General features: G+C 36.5%; 1 protein-coding gene across 4 annotated transcripts in view; it reads right to left on the bottom strand.

Moving 5' to 3' along the window:
• The window catches only part of LOC101890051 (polyamine-transporting ATPase 13A3), a 55,794-nt gene that overhangs the window by 29,061 nt on the left and 7,106 nt on the right, over positions 1 to 19,627 (bottom strand). Inside the window, exons 1-2 of one of the 4 annotated variants that reach the window (XM_059130928.1) lie at positions 12,849 to 12,869; positions 9,784 to 12,663 (exon numbers count right to left, since the gene is read on the bottom strand). In XM_059130928.1, coding sequence (XP_058986911.1) covers positions 9,784 to 10,402 — 619 coding nt within the window. In that variant the 5' untranslated portion in view covers positions 10,403 to 12,663; positions 12,849 to 12,869. Of the gene's footprint in view, positions 1 to 1,405; positions 1,561 to 9,783; positions 12,664 to 12,848; positions 12,870 to 19,627 lie in introns of those variants that run through there. The other 3 variants (XM_005188352.4, XM_005188353.4, XM_005188354.4) reach the window with 3 other exon arrangements.

Genomic DNA, 19,627 nt, shown 5'->3' with positions numbered 1-19,627 from the left:
ATGTTACGCCTAGAATCTTGGGGTAGTTCGTGGTCGGTATTAAATTTCCCTCGACCTGCACATTCAACTGTATTCTCATCTCCGAAGACCGTGTGGTAAAGAGTGTGGCCGTTGATTTAGTGGCGGCCTTCTAGTTGAGTCCAACACCGTCTACGCGAACTAAAGTTTTTTCTAAATTTGATGCGTTACTGAACAGAAGCGGGTCAACCAGTTTAAAAGGCTCATAACTATGGACCCAGGAAAGATAATAACACATATTGTAGCATTTTTGAAGTGTTATAGTGCTAACTATAGTTTGGCCTATATTTCGTGCAATCCCCCCAAAAGGGGACTTTTTGAACTTTTGGGGAATTTTACAAAAAAAAAAAAAACCGGGTCCAAAAAATCGATAATTTTGATATAAATCTTGGATAATACCATCAATTTAGGTAAAATCCATTATAATATAGCCGGTTTATGGATCCGGACTTGCGGGTTAAATATACGGGTAACTGAATCCGTCCCCAACAAAAAACTAATTTCCTATCCCTGCCTACCTCTATTCAGACTCGGCACATCTCAATATTTCTATAGACACAAGATCGAATATAAAGATGGTGGAAATCGGACCAAAACTATTATAAAATCCGAAATAAGCATCTCAATATTTCAATCAACACAAGATCGGGTCATTTCTTCTGGTACCTCGACTGATACCTTTTAACTTCTCCAAAAGGTAAATTACTACGAAGTAAAATAAAAATTCACTACACATGTCTTTCACTGCGTTTGTACATTCCCCTTCTTTGGGGATTCACCATAAAAAAACACACACAAAAATCTTCAGTACTTCTTTTGTGATTCAGATTAATTCGCATTTCTTTTTAAAACACTTCAAAATTATCAGGTTTTGAAAAAGGTATAAACAGTGCGCTGGGGTTTTTCTTAACACAACATAACCATATTATTGGAAATTGGGTTAATTTCACAAGAGATAGCAGCGTATTTTAAACATTGAGCAAATAAAGCGCAAGTGCATTTATTTTCCATTTCAAAACAACAATTTCTTTTCATTTCATTTTCTTTCTTTTTTTACATGAGACACCGGTGCCTTATTTTTTCTCTTTTCTCAAATGAGAGGTGATGAGACACAGAAACTAAGTTTTTTTTGTTGGTATTCTCGTCAATTGTTTTAACTACTTCTTCTAAGGCATTCATCATCACCATTTTTTCCACTCTTTGTTATTTATTGGCATTTGTTTAATTTTATATTTCACTTTTGGATATTATTACTTTTAATTGTTTCATCAGACGAAAGCAGCAGCGGCATTTAGGCGGACGCAAAGATAAAACAAATGAAAAGAAGATCAACAGCAGCAACAACAACACTGATAATAACAAAAAAATACGAAGACGACGACACTACTACCGCATTGACATTTCTTGGACACAGAGACACGACATGGACCGGGGCAGCGATTACTTCTTAAACAACGACCGCCTTCTTCTCAACATAATGGTGGAACACGAATGACGAACAAACGAACGGATCAGAAACGCAAAGGAGACTGAATGTGATCGACGATCTGGAGAAACGACAGAGCAGCAAATAAATATTTGTTGCTGATCGGCAGATTGGCGCAATCAAACAAAAAAAAAATATTTTGCAGTCGACGCCGTTGACTTAAAACGTTAACGACGACGTTGACGTTTAACGCGTTTTAAAAATGAAAATCGATTTAGAGTACAAAAAGAGGAGGAGGAAGGTGGAGAGCGCCAAAGACAAAGCAAAAATCGTAATAATAAGACAAGAAACAGCAATGGCAATTATCAGTAGCAAGCAAAATGTGTACACCACACACATTCACACACATCGTGACGAAGACGACGATGACGATCGTAGATTGATAGTAGTCGTGGTTCATTTGACTGGGTTAGCAATGGCGCCGCAACGTTGACGTCGACAGAGACGACCATGCGCCTGTTGTTGGAGAGCAGAGATGGAAAATAAAGACTTAAAGAGAAACAATTTAAAAGCAGCCTTTTAGAGGTGATCTATAGATTTAATCTTAGTCTTATTAACACCATTTAAAGGTGGTTAGAGGATCTTCTATAAATCTTCCACAGAAGGAAGGCTTTTTAAGGACTTCTGTAAATTGAAATAGGTTTCTATAGAGAGAAGACCTTTTGAAGATCTAAAGAGAAAATATATTTAAAGAAGAATTTTAAAAGGAAAGAAGACTTTTGAAAGGAAGGAAGACTTTTAAAAGGATTTTTATAGAGACCAAATCTTTGAAGGACCTTCTATTGAGAGAAGACCTTTCGTAGGTCTAGGATAGAAGACCTTTTAATGGTCAATGGGCAAAATAAATTCTAAAGGTCTCCTATTGATGGAAGGCCTTCTGCTGTGTATAGCAGATCTTCCAAAGACCTTCTGCAGAGAGAGAAGACGTTCTGAAGGTTATCTACATAGATGAGGTCCTTTAAATGACTTTTACAGAGTGAAGAACTTATAAAGATCTTTTAGGTAGGAAGGTCCAAAAAGAATACCTTTAAATCCCTTCGATAGAGAAAATTCTTTCTGAAGGCTATTAGAAGAAATAAATGGTAGAGAGACTTACAAAGGTCTTTTACAGAGGAAAAACCTTCTAAAGTCTTATACAGAGGAAGGTCTTCTAAAGAGAGAAAATGGCTTCTAAATGTTTTCTACAGAGAAAGGTTTCATACAGACAGTATACATGTTTAAGGGAATGCGTCCTTCAGGACTTCTATGAAAAGCCTTTTACAGAAATGACCTTCTAAATGTCCTACACAGAGTTGACGTTCATAAGATCGGCTACAGATGTAAAGCTTTTAAAAGTCCTCTGCAAAAAACACCTTCCAAGGCCATCAACAGAGGTAAGACCTTCTAAAGGTTCCATAAAAATTGACCTTCTAAGGGTTTTACATAGAGAGGCGGTCTTCAAAGGAGGGACAACTTACCATAGAAGAGATTTTTATCCTTTCCACCATTCGATGGATGGTAAGCTTGTAAGTGGTCTAGGAGCATTTTCGATGGTCTTTCCGAAAATGGACACCATAAAGGTGCATCCTTAACCATTTTCCCACAGTAGGCCCAAACCAATTTCTCCTACAGTGACCATATGAAATATAAGTCTGGCCACTGTGGGATTTCCAAATGGGTTTGGTTCATCAAAATAAGTGGTCTAGGAGCATTTTCGATGCTCTTTCCGAAAATGGACACCATAAAGGTTCATCCATATATTTCCAGGTGTTTCAAACTGCAATTCTATGTTGGAATACTAGAAAAAAGTACCATTGTACTGAACTTCCCATCTCTGGTAGTGTATAAGAATTAACCAAACTTGCTCTCTTAGCGGTGTTTCTTTAGTTGCTGTTGCTGCTGTTGTTGGTTTTCTGCTTGAGCAACAATTTTTTTTTTGTTTTTATCGCCTAATATCAATAACAACATTAATAATAGTAAGATAATTAAGAAAATTGCCACTAGCAACGAAAATAGAAACAACAACAAAAAACCGAAACACTGTCAATTTTTTGAAATTACACCCAAAGAAAAATGTTGGTTTATTCTGCACTAAGAAATTTTTCAAATCCAATAATCTACTACGTTTACCCTTTTTTAAATGTTGTTACTAGAAACTTGTTGCAGCATTTGACTAGTAAAAACTTTCGAGTAAACAGTTTCTCTGAGAGCGAATTTCACGTTTCTCTCTTTGACTAGTTATTCGATTAAAAAGCAAAGAGACGTATTTATGTACAAATCTTGTGTTACAAAACTGTCACCTATGACATGTCTATGTTAAAATAGTGGGAAGTAATACCTCAACCCATTTTTTCGTAATGTGATTTTTTGCTGTACAGTGACATTTAATGAAAATGTTGAGTCTCTAGCTTTAGTTGTTTTGGAAATAAATTTAGTCAAATTTATGTAATTGAAATTTAAAATAAAAGCTTATAAAAGATTCTCTAATAACATTCCATTGCAAAATGTTAATACTGACCACCATTTTTCTTTGGGTGTAATCCATTAGCAGTTTTAAAAACTTCCAATTCTCGATTTGAACAATTTGTTTTGGTTAGACCGCAATTCGAGTATATAGAGTGTCGAAACAAAAGACAATGCGGTCGGCATACGTTGGGAAACATAAAACAAAACTGGAAGCAAAATATCGCAAGAAAAAGATCGAAGACAAACAATAAAAAAAAACAAATGACGCACTTTTGAGATACCATGACATTAGAGATCTCTTATGGTGGTCTATAAAGAATAAAGATATAACATAGATTTTAAAACCTGCGTTTCTAGACATAAAAAGCCATAACCGAAACCTGTAAAAAACAGCTACGTTCGGGCGGACCGAACTTTTTATATCATCCACCATTCGGAAAAGACTTGAAATTTTTCAAAAAAAAATCTGCCGAAAAATACCGCTCAAATGAAATCTTTATGTGAAAGCTATACGAAGACGTGGATCTTCAAAGGCAATTTTCTGTCATAGGCCGTTGTATCCATTACGAACTCCAAATACCAAATTTGAAACATTTCCGGTGAAAAATGTTGCTAAAATCATCAAAATACCGAATATCGGGATGTACCTTTATATGGGGCTGTACGAAGACGTGGAACTTCGCAGGCAATTTTCTGTCATAGGCCGTTGTATCCATTACGAACTTCAACTACCAAATTTGAAACAAATCCGGTGAATAATGTCGCTTAAATTATCAAAATACCGAATATCGAAAGGTGCCGTTATATGGAACCTATACAAAGACGTGGACCTGCACAGACAATTTTCTGTCTTGAGCTGTAGTATATATTACAAACTTCAGATACCAAATTCGAAACAATTCCGGTGAATAATGTCGCTAAAATCATCAAAATACCGCAAATAAGAAGGTACCGTTATATGGGGGCTATACGAAGGCGTGGACCAGAACGGACAATTTTCTGTCATAGGATGTAATATCCATTACGAACTTCAAATACCAAATTTGAACCGATTCTGGCAAATGTCACTAACAACAATTCCGGTGAATAATTTCGCTAAAATATTCAAAATACCGAAAATAGGGAGGTACCGCTATATGGGGGCTATACGAAGACATGGACCTGCACAGACCATTTTCTGTCATAGGACGTAGTATAAATTATGAACTTCAAATACCGAATTTGAAACAATTCCGGTGAATAATGTCGTTAAAAGTCATCAAAATGCCGAATATCGGCTGGTGCCGTAATATCGGGGCTACACGATGACGTGGACCTGCACAGACAATTTTCTGTCATAGGCTGTAATATCCATTACGAACTTCAAATACCAAATTTGAACCGATTCTGGCAAATGTCACTAAAATCCCCAAAAAACCGAATATTGGGATGTGCCGTTATATGGGTGTCCTACGAAGGCGTGGACCTGCACACACAATTTTCAGTCTTAGGCTGTAGTATCCATTACGAACTTCAAATACCAAATTTGAACCGATTCCGGCGAATAATGTCGCTAATATCATCAAAATACCGAACATCGGGAGGTGCCGTTATATGGGCGCTATAAGAAGGTGTGGACCTACATGACCCATTTTCAATACCAAAAGTCCTACAGACATAATATACATTTGAGTAAAATTTTATCAACCTACTTCATTTCGTTCGGAAACTACAGTGAATTCCACAGACGGACGGGCATCGCTAGATCGACATAGAATTTTGTGCTGATCAAGAACATATATATACTTTGAGGGGTCTAAAATGTATATTTCGAGGTGTTACAAACGGAATGACAAACTTAATATACCCTCTATACTATGGTGGAGGGTATAGAAAGGGATACATGATATCAAAAAGAAAACAGATAAGAAATGTTTTATAGTCTTTTTTCTATAAACGGTCAATTTTCTATAGCTAATTTATGCTAAAGAATTCCTCAGAGACCTCTCTACAGATACTCTCTACACTAACCTAAATTTTAACATTTCAACATAGAAGAAAGAATATAGGTAGTCGCGTCGACACAGCTGCTGGGACAATGAACTGTCAAACCAACTTTGGAATTGAAAATGTTAAATAAAAAATTATTTAAATTTGTAAAAAATTTTGAAAAACCCGAATTTTTATAGTCTCCGACTGACGTAGTATAAGAAAACATATAAAAATCTATTTATATTTGCAAAAAACATTTAAATTTTTTTGACATATCAATGCTCCCAAGCGATGATGCATCTACCTGTATTCTTCTGCCATGCATTTCAATATAAATCAATGAATAAAGTTTGAGAGTCACAGGCTTGGTTTTAAAAGCATTTAAAAAACGCCTAAAAGTATGCTTCATTTTCTGGAACTACAATTGAACAACAATGCCATCAAGCAAACGGACAGTAGCTAATTAATGCATTTTTTATTAGGTCTCATTCATTGTGTGTTAAAAGACAAATAATAGCCCAAATTTTAATAATTAACGCCAATAAAATAAATGAATGGCACAAAGAAAATAAAATAAAATCTATTGGCATTTTATTAGACGTATTTGGATTATTGACATAATAAATTAGTAAGATGTTGCGTTGTTATCAGTTAACAACAAACGCCACAACAAAACCATGACCGATAGAGACGCTAATAAATGCCATTGTTAATTTATAATTTTTTTTAACTATGTAGAAATAACAAAAACAAACACTAACATAACCAATTAATGTTCAATTTCATGGTAAATAAAATCAATTTATGTTAATTGAAAACAAAAAGTGGCACAATAAAAACCCTAGCAACGACAGAAGGGCTGCTGGCTTTGGATGATATGCGGGATGAATGTGATTAATAATATTCATTCAACGAAGGCGCGTCCAAAACACGTGCAATTGGTTTACATCATAGGAGGAGCATAAAGTGCCTGAAGCGGTAAAGTCTTAAGAAATGTTGGGCCTCAATGCTCACAACAACTGTTGCAGGGGGCTGCTCTACACATCAATTTATTTCTATTTGATTTATTAAAAATAAAGACACTTTTTATAAAAAATGACTGACCTTACAGTGCAATTACATGTGTAAAATCGAATACATGTGTGTGTGTGTTTGCATACAAATATTTAATAGCCATTGATTTGTAAAACAAAACCAATTGGTGTGGTTGGGTTATTGATGTGAATGGCTTTAATATAGACATAATTGTCGGATAGTTCGAAAGAAATTCCTTGATATTATATTTATGATTGTTTTGACATTTTAATGACGCTGTTTAGAAAATAGTTCCAACCATTAGAAAAAGGTGTAAGTGACATAAAAAAACAATGGCTGTGACAACCCTTTGTAATAATCAGCGCTTTAATGATTTATGAAGAGTTTCTTTCGAAATTGACGCTTAAGACGTTTCATTGAGACAGAAATTCTATCTAAAGAAAAGAAGAAAAGAGACTGAAAAAAATTAAAATTCAAAATCGATTAGTTAGGAATACTTATGAAGTAGGTAAATAGATGACCTCAAAAGGCCTTATTTGTAGAGGATAACGAGTAGAAACAATTCAGGTGAATAATGTCGCTAATATCATCAAAACACCGAATAAAGGGAGGTATCATTGTATGGGGGCTATAGAAAGTCGTGGAACCTGCACAAACAAATTTCTGTCTAAGGCTGTAGTATCCATTTCGAACTTCAAATACCAAATTTGAAACAATTTCGGTGAATAATGTCACAAAAATCATCAAAATACCGAAAATAGGGAGAAACCGTTATTAGGGGGCTATACGAAGGCGGGGACCTGCAACGAAAATTTTCTGTCATAGGCTGTTATATCCATTTCGAACTTCAAATATCAAATTTGAAACAATTCCGCTTAATATTGTCGTTAAAATCACAAAAAATGCCGAATAAAGGGAGCTGCCGTTTTATGGGGGCTATACAAAGGCGTGGAGCTGCACAGCATTGAGACAGAAAATCCACCCAAGGAGGAGGAGGCGAAAAGAGGTTGAAAGGGTTTTAAAATTCAAAATCGATTAGTTAGGAATACTTATAAAGTAGGTAAATAGATGACCTAAAAAGGCCTTATTTGGAGAGGTACATTTGGAGTCGATCTAACGATGTCCGTTCGTCCGCCTGTCTGTCTGGCTGACTGGTGCGCACGATAACTCTCGAAGGGAGTATCCGATTTCATCCAAATTTGGTACATCATAATATTATTGTCAAACTTAAATCGAGTTCGGAGATGGGCAACCCACTCCTTCTGGTACCTCCCCCACAAAATGTCAACATTTTCAAAGAAAATAATTTATTGCACAGAAAGAGAAATGATAATCCGATTTTCAAAGTTTTGAATAACCAAAACGATCATAAAATCCGAAATAAGCACCCGGTTTTCTTTAAATTACCCACATCACAATATTTTTATTAATTCAAGGTTTGGTGTAAAGATGGAATATATCGGTACACTTCTTCTGGTGTCTCCCCACAAAGGGAAGGGTCAAAGTTTTGAATAACAAAAAGGCTCATAAAACTCGAAATAAGCATCCAAGTGTCTGCAAATTACGCACATCACAATATTTTTTCCAAACCACTGCTTCTGGTACCTCCCCCACAGAGCGCCAAAAATTTTGAATATTCACAAAGCTCATAAAAACACGAAATTAACATCCAATTCCATTCAGACTTGGCATATCTCAATATTTTCATCGACACAAGAGCTGCTATAAAAATGGTAAAGATCGGACCATTCTTTCTGGTACCTCTCCCACATAAGGTTCAGCACTCAAGCGCCGGCCATAGTGATGGCCGCCATAACAGCCGATGGTCGCTCTCCGCTCGAACTAATTGACCGTGGCATCAGAATAAATGCCGAATATTATCGCGAAAATATTCTGGAGGGTGTATTAAAGCCTTGGGCACGCAAACTTTTGGCCGCGGACCTTGGACATTCCAACAGGACTCAGCACACGCCACCCAAGAATGGTTACACAATGAGGTTTCTCGCTTCATTTCCAGCGCACAATGCCCATCAAAAACTCCGGATATCAATCCGTTGGACTATTGTGTCTAGAGTATTTTGGAAAGCAAGGTTGGTACTAAAAAATACCAAGGTATTGATCACCTCAAGCAAGCGCTTCGCCGGGAATGGGCCAAAATACCACAGAGCAACATTCGGGCAGCGTGTGACGGTTTCATTGACCATTTGAAGGCCACAATTTTGTGCCAAAAGTGACCAATTCTAACAAATCTTAACTTATCCTAAAATTTGATGCTATTTCCAATATTTTTTGCTTTTGTTCAATAAAATTTAAAAAAAAATTTGTAAAAATTATGTCGTGTGACGGTTTCATTGGTCGTTTGAGGGCCAGAATTTTGTGCCAAAGGTGACCGATTCGAACAAATCTAAGCTTTTTCTAAAATTTAATGCTATTTCCGACATTTTTTGCTTTCATTCAATAAAATAAAAAAAAAGGAAAAATTATGGTGTTGGACTTTTTTTGTAGTTTTTTTTTATCTCACCCTGTACATAACTTTGCCAAAGATCTATTCTCTACTTTAAATACTGTCATAAAATCTCACTAAAGCCGATACTCTTTTTTCCTGTTCCTAGAAATTCAGGATGAGTACAATGGCCCAGGTTTAGAATTTTAATAGTTAAGATTTCTCAGAACATTGGACAACTTCATGTGCGCCACTTTCAGACGCAAAGAATCTCATTCTATGAATGTCTGGAGACTTTGATATTTTTGCACGGAACTCAAAAGTATGTCAAGAAATGTTTAATCAATTCAATTAAATGGTAAAAATACTAGAGAATACCACTTACCATTCAAAAGCAGTTGTGAGTCCTGTTTATTAGGATCGGGTTCCTCTTCGATGCTAAATTGATTGGTTAGACGAATGCGAGGTGAGGCATTATCAACACTGCTCGAAGACTGGTGATGATGAGGAGCATGGCCTGCGGCGGTTTGGTGATTTAGACGATGACGTGAACTGCTGGCACTTTTCGACAGAGGAGAATTATCCCCAGCCGAGCCACCAAATACAGAACGTGGTGTTTGCAGCTGTTGTGGCGGAGTGCTGCTTTGATTTTGCATTTCAAAGGATTTTCGCAACAAATCATCGCCACCATTAGCAGATGGCGGCGATGGATTGGATGAATTGATGCCATTCTGCATGATTGGAGTAGGAGTTGGTGTTGTTTGTTTGAACGCATCCAGGGTAAGGCGAGGTGTTGGTGTATTCCACCATTGTAATTTTGCAATGTTGGCCTTATTCGTATAATGCTGTAAGGTGGGTGTATCTTTGGATAGAGTTTCCTCCTTGTCCATGTTGTCCATGGCTTCTTGTTCAGAGAGTTGAGAATCAGTGTGGCCGTTCATTAGCGGTACTTCAGATGCTGCAGCCGGAAGGCCGGCATCCTTGAGAACAGTGTATTTTTGCATTTTTGTATAATTTTTGTTCGTTTTTCTTGGATTTTGAAATAAATGTGCGTTTTTAAATTAGTTTTTTTTTTAATTTCCGTTTTTTGATTTCTTTTTTTTTTTTTGGTTTCAAGCGAGTTTTGGGTTTAATGTTTGTGTTTTATATTTCAATAACTTGTTGTTTTTTTCTTTTATACAAAAAGTCTTTTATTTTTTTGGTAATTTCTTTTTCTCGTTTTTTTTTTTTCAAAAAAGTCCTTCTTTTTTTCTTCTTCTTCTTTATTTTTTTTAGCTATGTTGTCTTGTTGTATTTTGTTTCCTTTTCATAGAGCAGTAGATAATGTCAGCTTCGCAGCTTCTTGGCTCCTGCAGCAACCCTTACATTAGTGTTATTAACAGCAATGCGGCCAGCACGGCTTGAATTATCATTGTCTTCTTCCAAACTAATGTTACAACAACAACAACGATAACAACATTCTAGACATTGCTGATATGAATGTAATAACGACACGTCTCTTGGTTGACTGAGTTCCATTTTGAAAGACAAATTATTGTGATCGTGTGGAAATTTAAATCAACCAGAATTGAGATGTGATACGATTCCAACGCCACCACCACGAACAAATCAAAGCGATGATGTTCTGGCGTTAAATGTATACGGCGGCTAGGAGAGCTTGACAGGCAGCAGCAGCCAGGCCAGTTTGCCAGGTTGTTTTTTTGTTCTAGGCCTTCCTTGTAGTAGGTATCTCCACCAAACCAACCAACCAAATAAACCTTCAATTGGGGGGATGGGGTTTTCAATTTCAAACAAATCGATATCGAAATTGAAATTGAAATTTCCGCATGAAAATCAATACTGTTCTAGACGGGCGATTTAACGATTGCGTGAACGTGTTTTTAAGCGTCTGCGTTTCAATTGATGATGCTGTGGCTGCTGTTGGAGGTTATGCTGCAAACTTAAATTGACCGTTGACAAATATTGCCAGGCTGCCAATGTCTTGGGCAACCAGCAATCTTTATCCTTGATTATCAATCATCCATGATACAGATGCCGTGACTTGGCCAACATATGACATTTGCCTAGTATGTCCGGATCCTCGGGTCCTCCCCCGCCGCTGCGTTTCTCAAAATAGAATTGTTCAATGTATTCTTTTTGCAACAACACCAGTGACAGATTCGAGACTACAATGCCATGCACAATGGTTGGAATTTTAGGAACTGATTTAACACCAAAGAATGTGGTCCTTCGGCTTGATTTGCTGTACAATGGATTTCGGGTTGTTGCTGCTGCTGGTGCTGGTGTTACTTCGACTGCTTTTGCTGCTCGTACACCGTCGTGGCTAGTACGATGTCTTCGTTGTCTACTTCTCAGTTTTAATTGTTTCTTTGAACTTTGAACTGAATGCATTACGATTTAAACAAAAATTGACAAAACTTTGTTTAATAAGCGTTGTTAAAAGCGCTTAAGTACTGGGTTACAATAATGACAAATAGAATTTGTGTGTGTGTGTGGGGGGTATTGACTTTTTAAATTGTTTTCTTTTTTTTTTTTTTTTCTGGGGATAATTGTTTTTAAGGTTCTGTTTTTAGATTTTCACAAAATTTCAGTTTTTTGTATTATCGCTTTCTTAATTGTTTGTAATTATTTCTTGCACTTTTCTGGAGATTTTTTTTTGAAGTTTCTCTTTGCTGTTTTATCGTTTACATAAAATTACACATAAACTTAGAATTTTTGTTAACATCAAACGACAACAGCTCTTGTTCTATAAATTGCTGAACTATAACTAATAGGTTTGAGGAGTGAAATAAATTTAATAATAAATTATTAATAATTAATTGCTTATTACGTTTACTAATTGTATGCATTGATAAAGATTTAAATTTTTGTTTCTCATGCACACTCTGAATAATCTTCATATTCATTTCGCACAATTTTCCGGGCACTTGCTGATGTTTGTTGGATAGATAGTTTATTTCTTTTGTGGAGATTTTCTTTCAATTTCGTCGTTTCATTGGATTTGATTGATTTAATTGTGGTTTCGAAAGTAAATTTGGTTCCTTAACAATGTGATATATTTTAACATTTGCAATTCCTTTATATATATTATAGCATATTTTCAGGCGTTTTTTTTTCTCTTTTGCTCCTATTTCAGGCCAGACATCCAACACGTTTGCCGGTATATATTCAACTGAATTCGTTCGCAATCAAGCCGTTTTCTCTCTTGGAATTGGCACTCAATGGAGGAGGTGGTGTAGCCGATGATGATGCTGATGATGCCACGCTGCAATGAAATACCAAGAAGAAGAACAAACATTAATAAATCTATGTAAATGTCATTCAAAAGTGTACAAAGATGTGTGCTGCTGTATGGCTATGTGTCCGTCGTGTTTTTTGGGTTGAAAAATCAATAAAAAGCCATTCCAACCAAAGAAATGTGGTTGCTCTGGCTCTAACAGCCAAACATACATGTGTTGTAGTTACGAATAAATTGCCACTGTTGCTCTGCTGTTGAATGATTGTTGCTCTGCTTTTGCTGGCTGCTCGGTTCCTGGTTACGCATTTGTGAACCGGGGCATGCGCCATGCCAATGATGGTTAGGTTGAAATGTCGTTCGTTATTGTCGTCACATGATGCACAAAAATCGTCATCATCATCACCATCGTCAACAATTGAAAAGAAATAACAACAAATTCTCTCAATGCTCCCCAATGCCAATTACAGGGTGTAAGAAATTGCCACGTTTTTTTTTTTTTTTTTTTTTTTTCAGTTCTTTTGTTTTAAAACGAAATTCCAAAGTTCAACAAGGAGGAGAGAGGAAAGATTTACCCACAAAAGAGAAAAAGAAAAAAAAAAACCGCAATAAGAGAGTCTTCACCACCAATGGTGAGTGGCAGTTTTAATGATGAACATTAAAAATGTCAAAAGGTACCATATTTGGTACACAAGGGTACTTTACTTAGCCTAACCTGCTTGAACAGGAAATTCTAATTTAAGGTCTGTTAGAAATTTGGATATCATTTTTTACATAAAGAAGCTGGAAGCATTGGATATCATATATGAGATTCATTTGTTTTTATTCTGGAAACCAAATAAGAGGATAGTAGAAAGACCGAATGAATAGCGGATTGAAGAGAAAAGAGATGGGAAATATTCAGTGGATTTTATGTTAAACAACATAATCACGACATCGATAGCTAGATTACCAGATTTGATCCCCGACAACTTTTCTTTGAATGTCATCTGGACCTGACCTTATCATAGACGACCTACTTGAGACAGATTAATCTATTGAGAGGCAGCACTATTAATATGACCAGCACTATTAATATGACCATAAAATCTGGCCTTCTTGACCTCGCTCGGCAGCTTACATGAGTTGTTTGGGGGAGAGCGTTTAGAGGGCAGTCACAAATCGTACAATGTGAATGGCATTATGGACCGGAATACCTGAGTACAATCCTCCTGTCTTGAAATGAGATCAAATTAGTAAAATAGTATCAGTCGGTTTGATCAATTCGTATCTGGCCTAAGACTGATATAAATATTACAACTTGTCGGATATGGACTATTATCGACTACTTCATATACTATGGCCTGCGTTAGCAAAAATATTTGGATGTGTGAAATTTTTTTGAATTCATCAGATTTTATGGAAGTTAAAATTACTCAAAACTTTGACCATTTGTGAGGGAGGTATCAGAAGGAGTGAACCGATATAGTCCATCATAACACCCGAAGTTGGGCTAATAAAAATATTGTGCTGTGTGTAATTTAAAGAGAATCGGATGCTTATATCGTATTTTATGATCGATATGGTTATTCAAACCTTCTACAATTTTGGGGAGGTACCAGAAGGAATGGTCCGATCCCAACCATCAATGGATCGGATGTTAATTTCGTATTTTATGAGGTACATGAATATTCAAAATATTGACCTTTTGTGGGGGAGGTACCATAAGGAGTGGACCGATATTGTCCATTTCCGAACTCGATCTAAGTTTGGCAATAATATTATGATGTATGAAGTTTGGATCAATTGGATACTTCCTTCGAAAGATGTCGTGCGCACTAGCCAGTCAGACAGCCGGACGGACGGACATCGCTAGATCGACTCCAAATGTCCTGAAATGGATTTGGTCCAAAGAGAACTAGGGTCTAAAACCGTTTTTTCGATGAGGCATGTTTTGGTCGTATCAAATGATATATACCCTCTCTAGCCATGTGGCTGAGGGTATAACTAGCCATATGGTTGAGGGTATAAAAAGAGAACATCGAGAACTTGATGAATTGATACCAACTCCATATTGTTGAAAACTACTTCTATAGCTAGGAAAACTGCCTAACCCAATGCCTCGTAGAGAAGAAAGCGTACTGTACCTTGCTAATTAAAAGGCACTTCAAAGAGTTTCTAATTTCCAGAAAAAGAATTTGCATAAAAAAAAACTTATAGAAGGCCTCCTCCTTGCAGGGAATCGACGGATTGTTTTCTATTCAAAATAAAGTCCTACAGGAGATAATTTATGTACAGTGAGTATTTTCAAACTCCTCTAAAAGAATGGAGAATATCCACAGAAGACCCTTAGAAGTTGTTCTACCTCCAACTAAGATTAAAGGTACAAATTTCAAGCATACTTTTTGGCGGCTATCAAGCAGCATTGATTCTTTAAACTTGGACCACCTCGTCCAGCTGCAATTCAACTCTATTTGATCTTTTTCGGTGGGTAGGTTAGACTTAGGGATGCGAAACAGTGGCAATAGGAAAGAAAAGATATGGAAAAGAAAAATAAGGAAAGGTTGGTAGAAGTGTTCCATTTAAGGTTCAAAAGGCCAACACCTATTTTTGCTTTATATATATTTTTTGGACCTTTCTTGATTTTATTTGCTGCAGCTCACTGCTATTTTATTTACGCTGAATAATTAAAACCTTTAAATACATTTTATTAGCATGAAAATCTGTAAATTTTCGGTGCTGTTGGTAAATTGGCGTCAGTATTCGAAACCCAGTAGAAGATAGGTTTACCTAGTCAGGGGATGCTTTTATCAAACGTATAGTTGATGATGGTATCAACATCTGAGAAAAACGGAAGAGTTTCCTTCTCCAACCTACAAAATAACATATGTCGCTTCTTTGCTCACATGGGGCATTTGCATAATAGAGGTGTTCAATGGTCTCTACCTCTCCTTCATCCCCACATACTCCATATTAGTCTGGACCATTTTTATCCCGATTTGAGCTCAGATATCTGATACTGCAGTGATTTGTCAATATGCCTTATGCGACTCTTAGATCAGAGCTACTAATGATAGAAGGATTTGGTTTTTACTTTTGAGATTGCCAATCAGATTTCCTTAGATACCTTGCGACCAGTACAATTTTCTATCACCTTCTTGGATGAAAGCCTTTTTGCTTCATCATTCGGTGTAAAATTCGTCTAGAAACAACTCCGAGATAATTCACCAACCATTTCATTATCCACTATGTTAATATTGAATTTTTATAGACGCCATTTTAATTGATTCCAAAAATCAGTTAGAGTTTTGGACACCAAAAGAGTACCATTATAATTTTCGAAATTGACATATGGAAATCTTAATCCAGATGCAAAACATACATAGACATATGCAAAAAGTCTCTATTTAACTTAAAAAGGTCACGGTAACATTTCAAGTCATCACTGGTACACACAAACAATTGTTCGTGACAACAATTTATCACAAGAAAAACGGGCATCAATAAAATTTATACGCTTACAACCATCCGCCTACCACAAAAACCATATTTAAAATGTACTTTCTTTGTCGGTAGTCGTACGTTTGGCTTATTTGTTATAGGGATTCTCACAAAATTTGCATGGTTTCGGGCCGGAGATGTTAACATTGAATGTAGAGAAATATACAGCAACAGTCTGGGCAGAGTGTGTCAAGTGGAAAGAAAATAAAGGTGTCATCGACAGCTGTTGTTGGCGCTGCACAAAAATTGAAAACAAAAAAAAAAAAATGACAGCGATTGTTGGGTTTTTGTGCTTCTACTCTAAATATTGATTGGAAATCTCAAAGGGGTTTAAAGCAGTTCTGTGAATAAAATTAAAAATTAAACAATTTCTGGAATTTCAAATAAACAAATAAATTTTACGTGCTATGTACATGTAGGTAGGTGACTGGAATATATTGTTAAACGAATATGTTTTACCAAAAAAAAAAAAATAGAAAAAAAAAAGAATTTTGAGATTTTTTTTTGTGAAATAAATGTAGATTTGAGTGATTTTGAATGAGAATTCATTTCACATATCGAAAATCAGAAGACACCATTATATGAAGGCTATACTGAAAAGTAGACCTACATTCAATATTTTTGCGCGCAGTAAATCTACCGAAATAACAAACTACAGTTGTTTTGTCGACTATATTGGGGGTTATATAAAAAATGGACCCACATTACACCTTGCATCCGAAATGTGAAATTACAATTGATTTGGTTGGAAATAGGGGCCGAAACTTTCTGAATACTGAAAATCAGGAGGTACACCTACATCGGCCGGAGTGCAGGAGATATCTGGAAAACAGTAGGGTGTCCATTAAGCTCTGTTGGGTTCCTGGTCATTATAATATTTTAGGCAATGAGACTGCAGACGAATTGGCTAGGCTAGGGTCCAAATCAGCTATCATTGCAGTTGAGAAATCGGTTAAACCAACCTTGTGACACTTCTTCCAGGTAATTCACAGACACTACTCTAAGAGAACTCAACAAAAGTGGCACGATGTAAAGGGATGTAATATTTCCGAGATAATCTAGCGCATACCCTCTGAGAAGAGATAAAATCGCTGCAAGGTGAGTTCACTGCAAGGTGAGTTCAATGACTTCGAAATGGAATAGCGATGACATTGATTACTGCAGAATCTGTCAAGATGAGGTAGAAATTGAAACCGTCGAGCATTTGCTCTACCACTGTCCAGCACTTATTAATGCGAGACATGGGTTAGTGGGGGGACACAACCGTTACACGTTCTGCCTTCATCTCTAAAACTGATCTACAATAATTCTTTAATTAGCCAGCAGAATAAGGTGGCATAAAACGACACGGCAAAATTTTTAGACGTGGACTACCCTTATAATTCTTTATTCCTACTAATAACTTTCTCCCCTCTTTTCCCTAATCTTTATTTCATTGTACTCTCTTCACTTTAGGATGAACGTAATGGACCAGCAGGTCTCCGAGTGGAGCGGTTACCAAAATGCAACTACAAGTCCTTTAACCTAACCTACATAGGGCTATAGCCAAACCTACGTTTTGCGAAAAGTAAAAAAAATCAAAAATTTCAAATCCCGCTGATTGGTTGACAATTCGCTGATTTTGAATATTTTTTTGCGAATAGCGAATGCACCCACATAGAACAAAAAAAAAACAAATTACAGCTAATTTGGTAGGATAGTGAATCTGAAATGTGCGTAAAAATAATATTAAATTTAAATTACGAAATTGATTAGGGCCCACTGTGTGGAAATGATCAAGGATGCACCTTTTTGGTGTCCATTTTTGGAAAGAGTATCAAAAATGCTACTAGACCACTGAATTTTAATAAACCAAACCCATCTGGAAATCCCACAGTGGCCGGACTTATATTTCATATGGTCACTGTTAGGACAAATTGGTTTGGGCCCACTGTGGGAAAATGGACAAGGATGCAACTTTGTGGTATCCATTTTTTGCAAAGAGCATCAAAAATGCTACTAGACCACTGACTTTGATAAATTAAACCCATCTGGAAATCCAACAGTGGCCCGACTTATATTTCATGTGGTCACTCTTAGTAGAAATTGGCTTGAGTCCTCTGTGGGAAAATTGTCAAGTATGGACCTTTTTGGTGTCCATTTTCTGAAAGAGCATGGAAAATGCTACTAGACCACTTATTTTGATGAACCAAACCCATCTGGAAATCCCACAGTGGCCCGACTTATATTTCACATGGTCACTCTTAGGAAAAATTGGATTGGGTCCACTGTGGGAAAACGGACAAGGAGGCACCTTTGTGGTGTCTATTTTCGGAAGAAGCATCGAAAAGGCTCCTAGACCACTTATTTTGATGAACCAAACCCATCTGGAAATCCAACAGTGGCCCGACTTATATTTCATGTGGTCACTCTTAGTAGAAATTGGCTTGAGCCCATTATGGGAAAATGGTCAAGGATGCACCTTTGTGGTGTCCATTTTCGGAAAGAGCATCGAAAATGCTCCTAGACCACTTATTTTGATGAACCAAACGCATCTGGAAAACCAACAGTGGACCGACATATATTTCATATGGCCACTCTAAGGAGAAATTGGCTTGGGCCCACTGTGGACAAATGGTCAAGGATGCATCTTTGTGGTATCCATTTCCGGAAAGAGCATCGAAAATACTACTAGACCACTGATTTTAATAAATAAAAACCCATCTGGAAATCCCACAGTTGCCCGACTTATATTTCACATGGTCACTCTAAGGAGAAATTGGCTTGAGCCCACTGTGGGAAAATGGTCGAGTATGGACCTTTGTGGTGTCCATTTTCTGAAAGAGCATCGAAAATGCTCCTAGATCATTTATTTCGATGAACCAAACCCATCTGGAATTCCAACAGTGGTCAGACTTATATTTCATATGGTCAATCTTAGTAGAAATTTGCTTGGGTCCTCTGTGGGAAAATGGTCAAGTATGAACCTTTGTGGTGTCCATTTTTGGAAAGAGCGTCAAAAATTCTACTAGACCACTGATTTTGATAAATCAAACCCATCTGGAAATCCAACAGTGACCCAATTTATATTTTATATGGCCACTCGAGACTTAGAATTTTATGCTGATTATGATATGATATATATACTTTATGGGGTCTACGACTCATATTTAGGGATGTTGCAAATGGAATGATAGAGTTAATATACCCCCCCCCTTTTCAAGGTGGAGGTTATAAAAATGAAAATGTTTCAAAATACCCCGCAATATTTTATTAAGAATTATTATCTATTTACCCTAATATTTCGCCTTGAATACATATTTACTTTGCTGTGCAAAGAATTCTTATAAAAATTTCGTACAAACATATCTTGCACAAAAACAAAAAAAAGGTGAAACAAAAGAAACTTGACAATTTACAGCAGCAGAGCAGGCCAGGCCAGTCTGTCTTACGTATGCACAAAATAAAGAAAGCAAATATCATTTAGATTTCAATGTACCTATGTACATGTGTACTGTGTCTCTATGTTAGATAG

The sequence above is a fragment of the Musca domestica genome, unplaced genomic scaffold, assembly GCF_030504385.1.
Source record: "Musca domestica strain aabys unplaced genomic scaffold, Musca_domestica.polishedcontigs.V.1.1 8, whole genome shotgun sequence".
Classification (NCBI taxonomy): domain Eukaryota; kingdom Metazoa; phylum Arthropoda; class Insecta; order Diptera; family Muscidae; genus Musca; species Musca domestica.
Note: the sequence above shows the minus strand (reverse complement) of the source record. Positions and strands in the feature narration are given on the sequence as shown.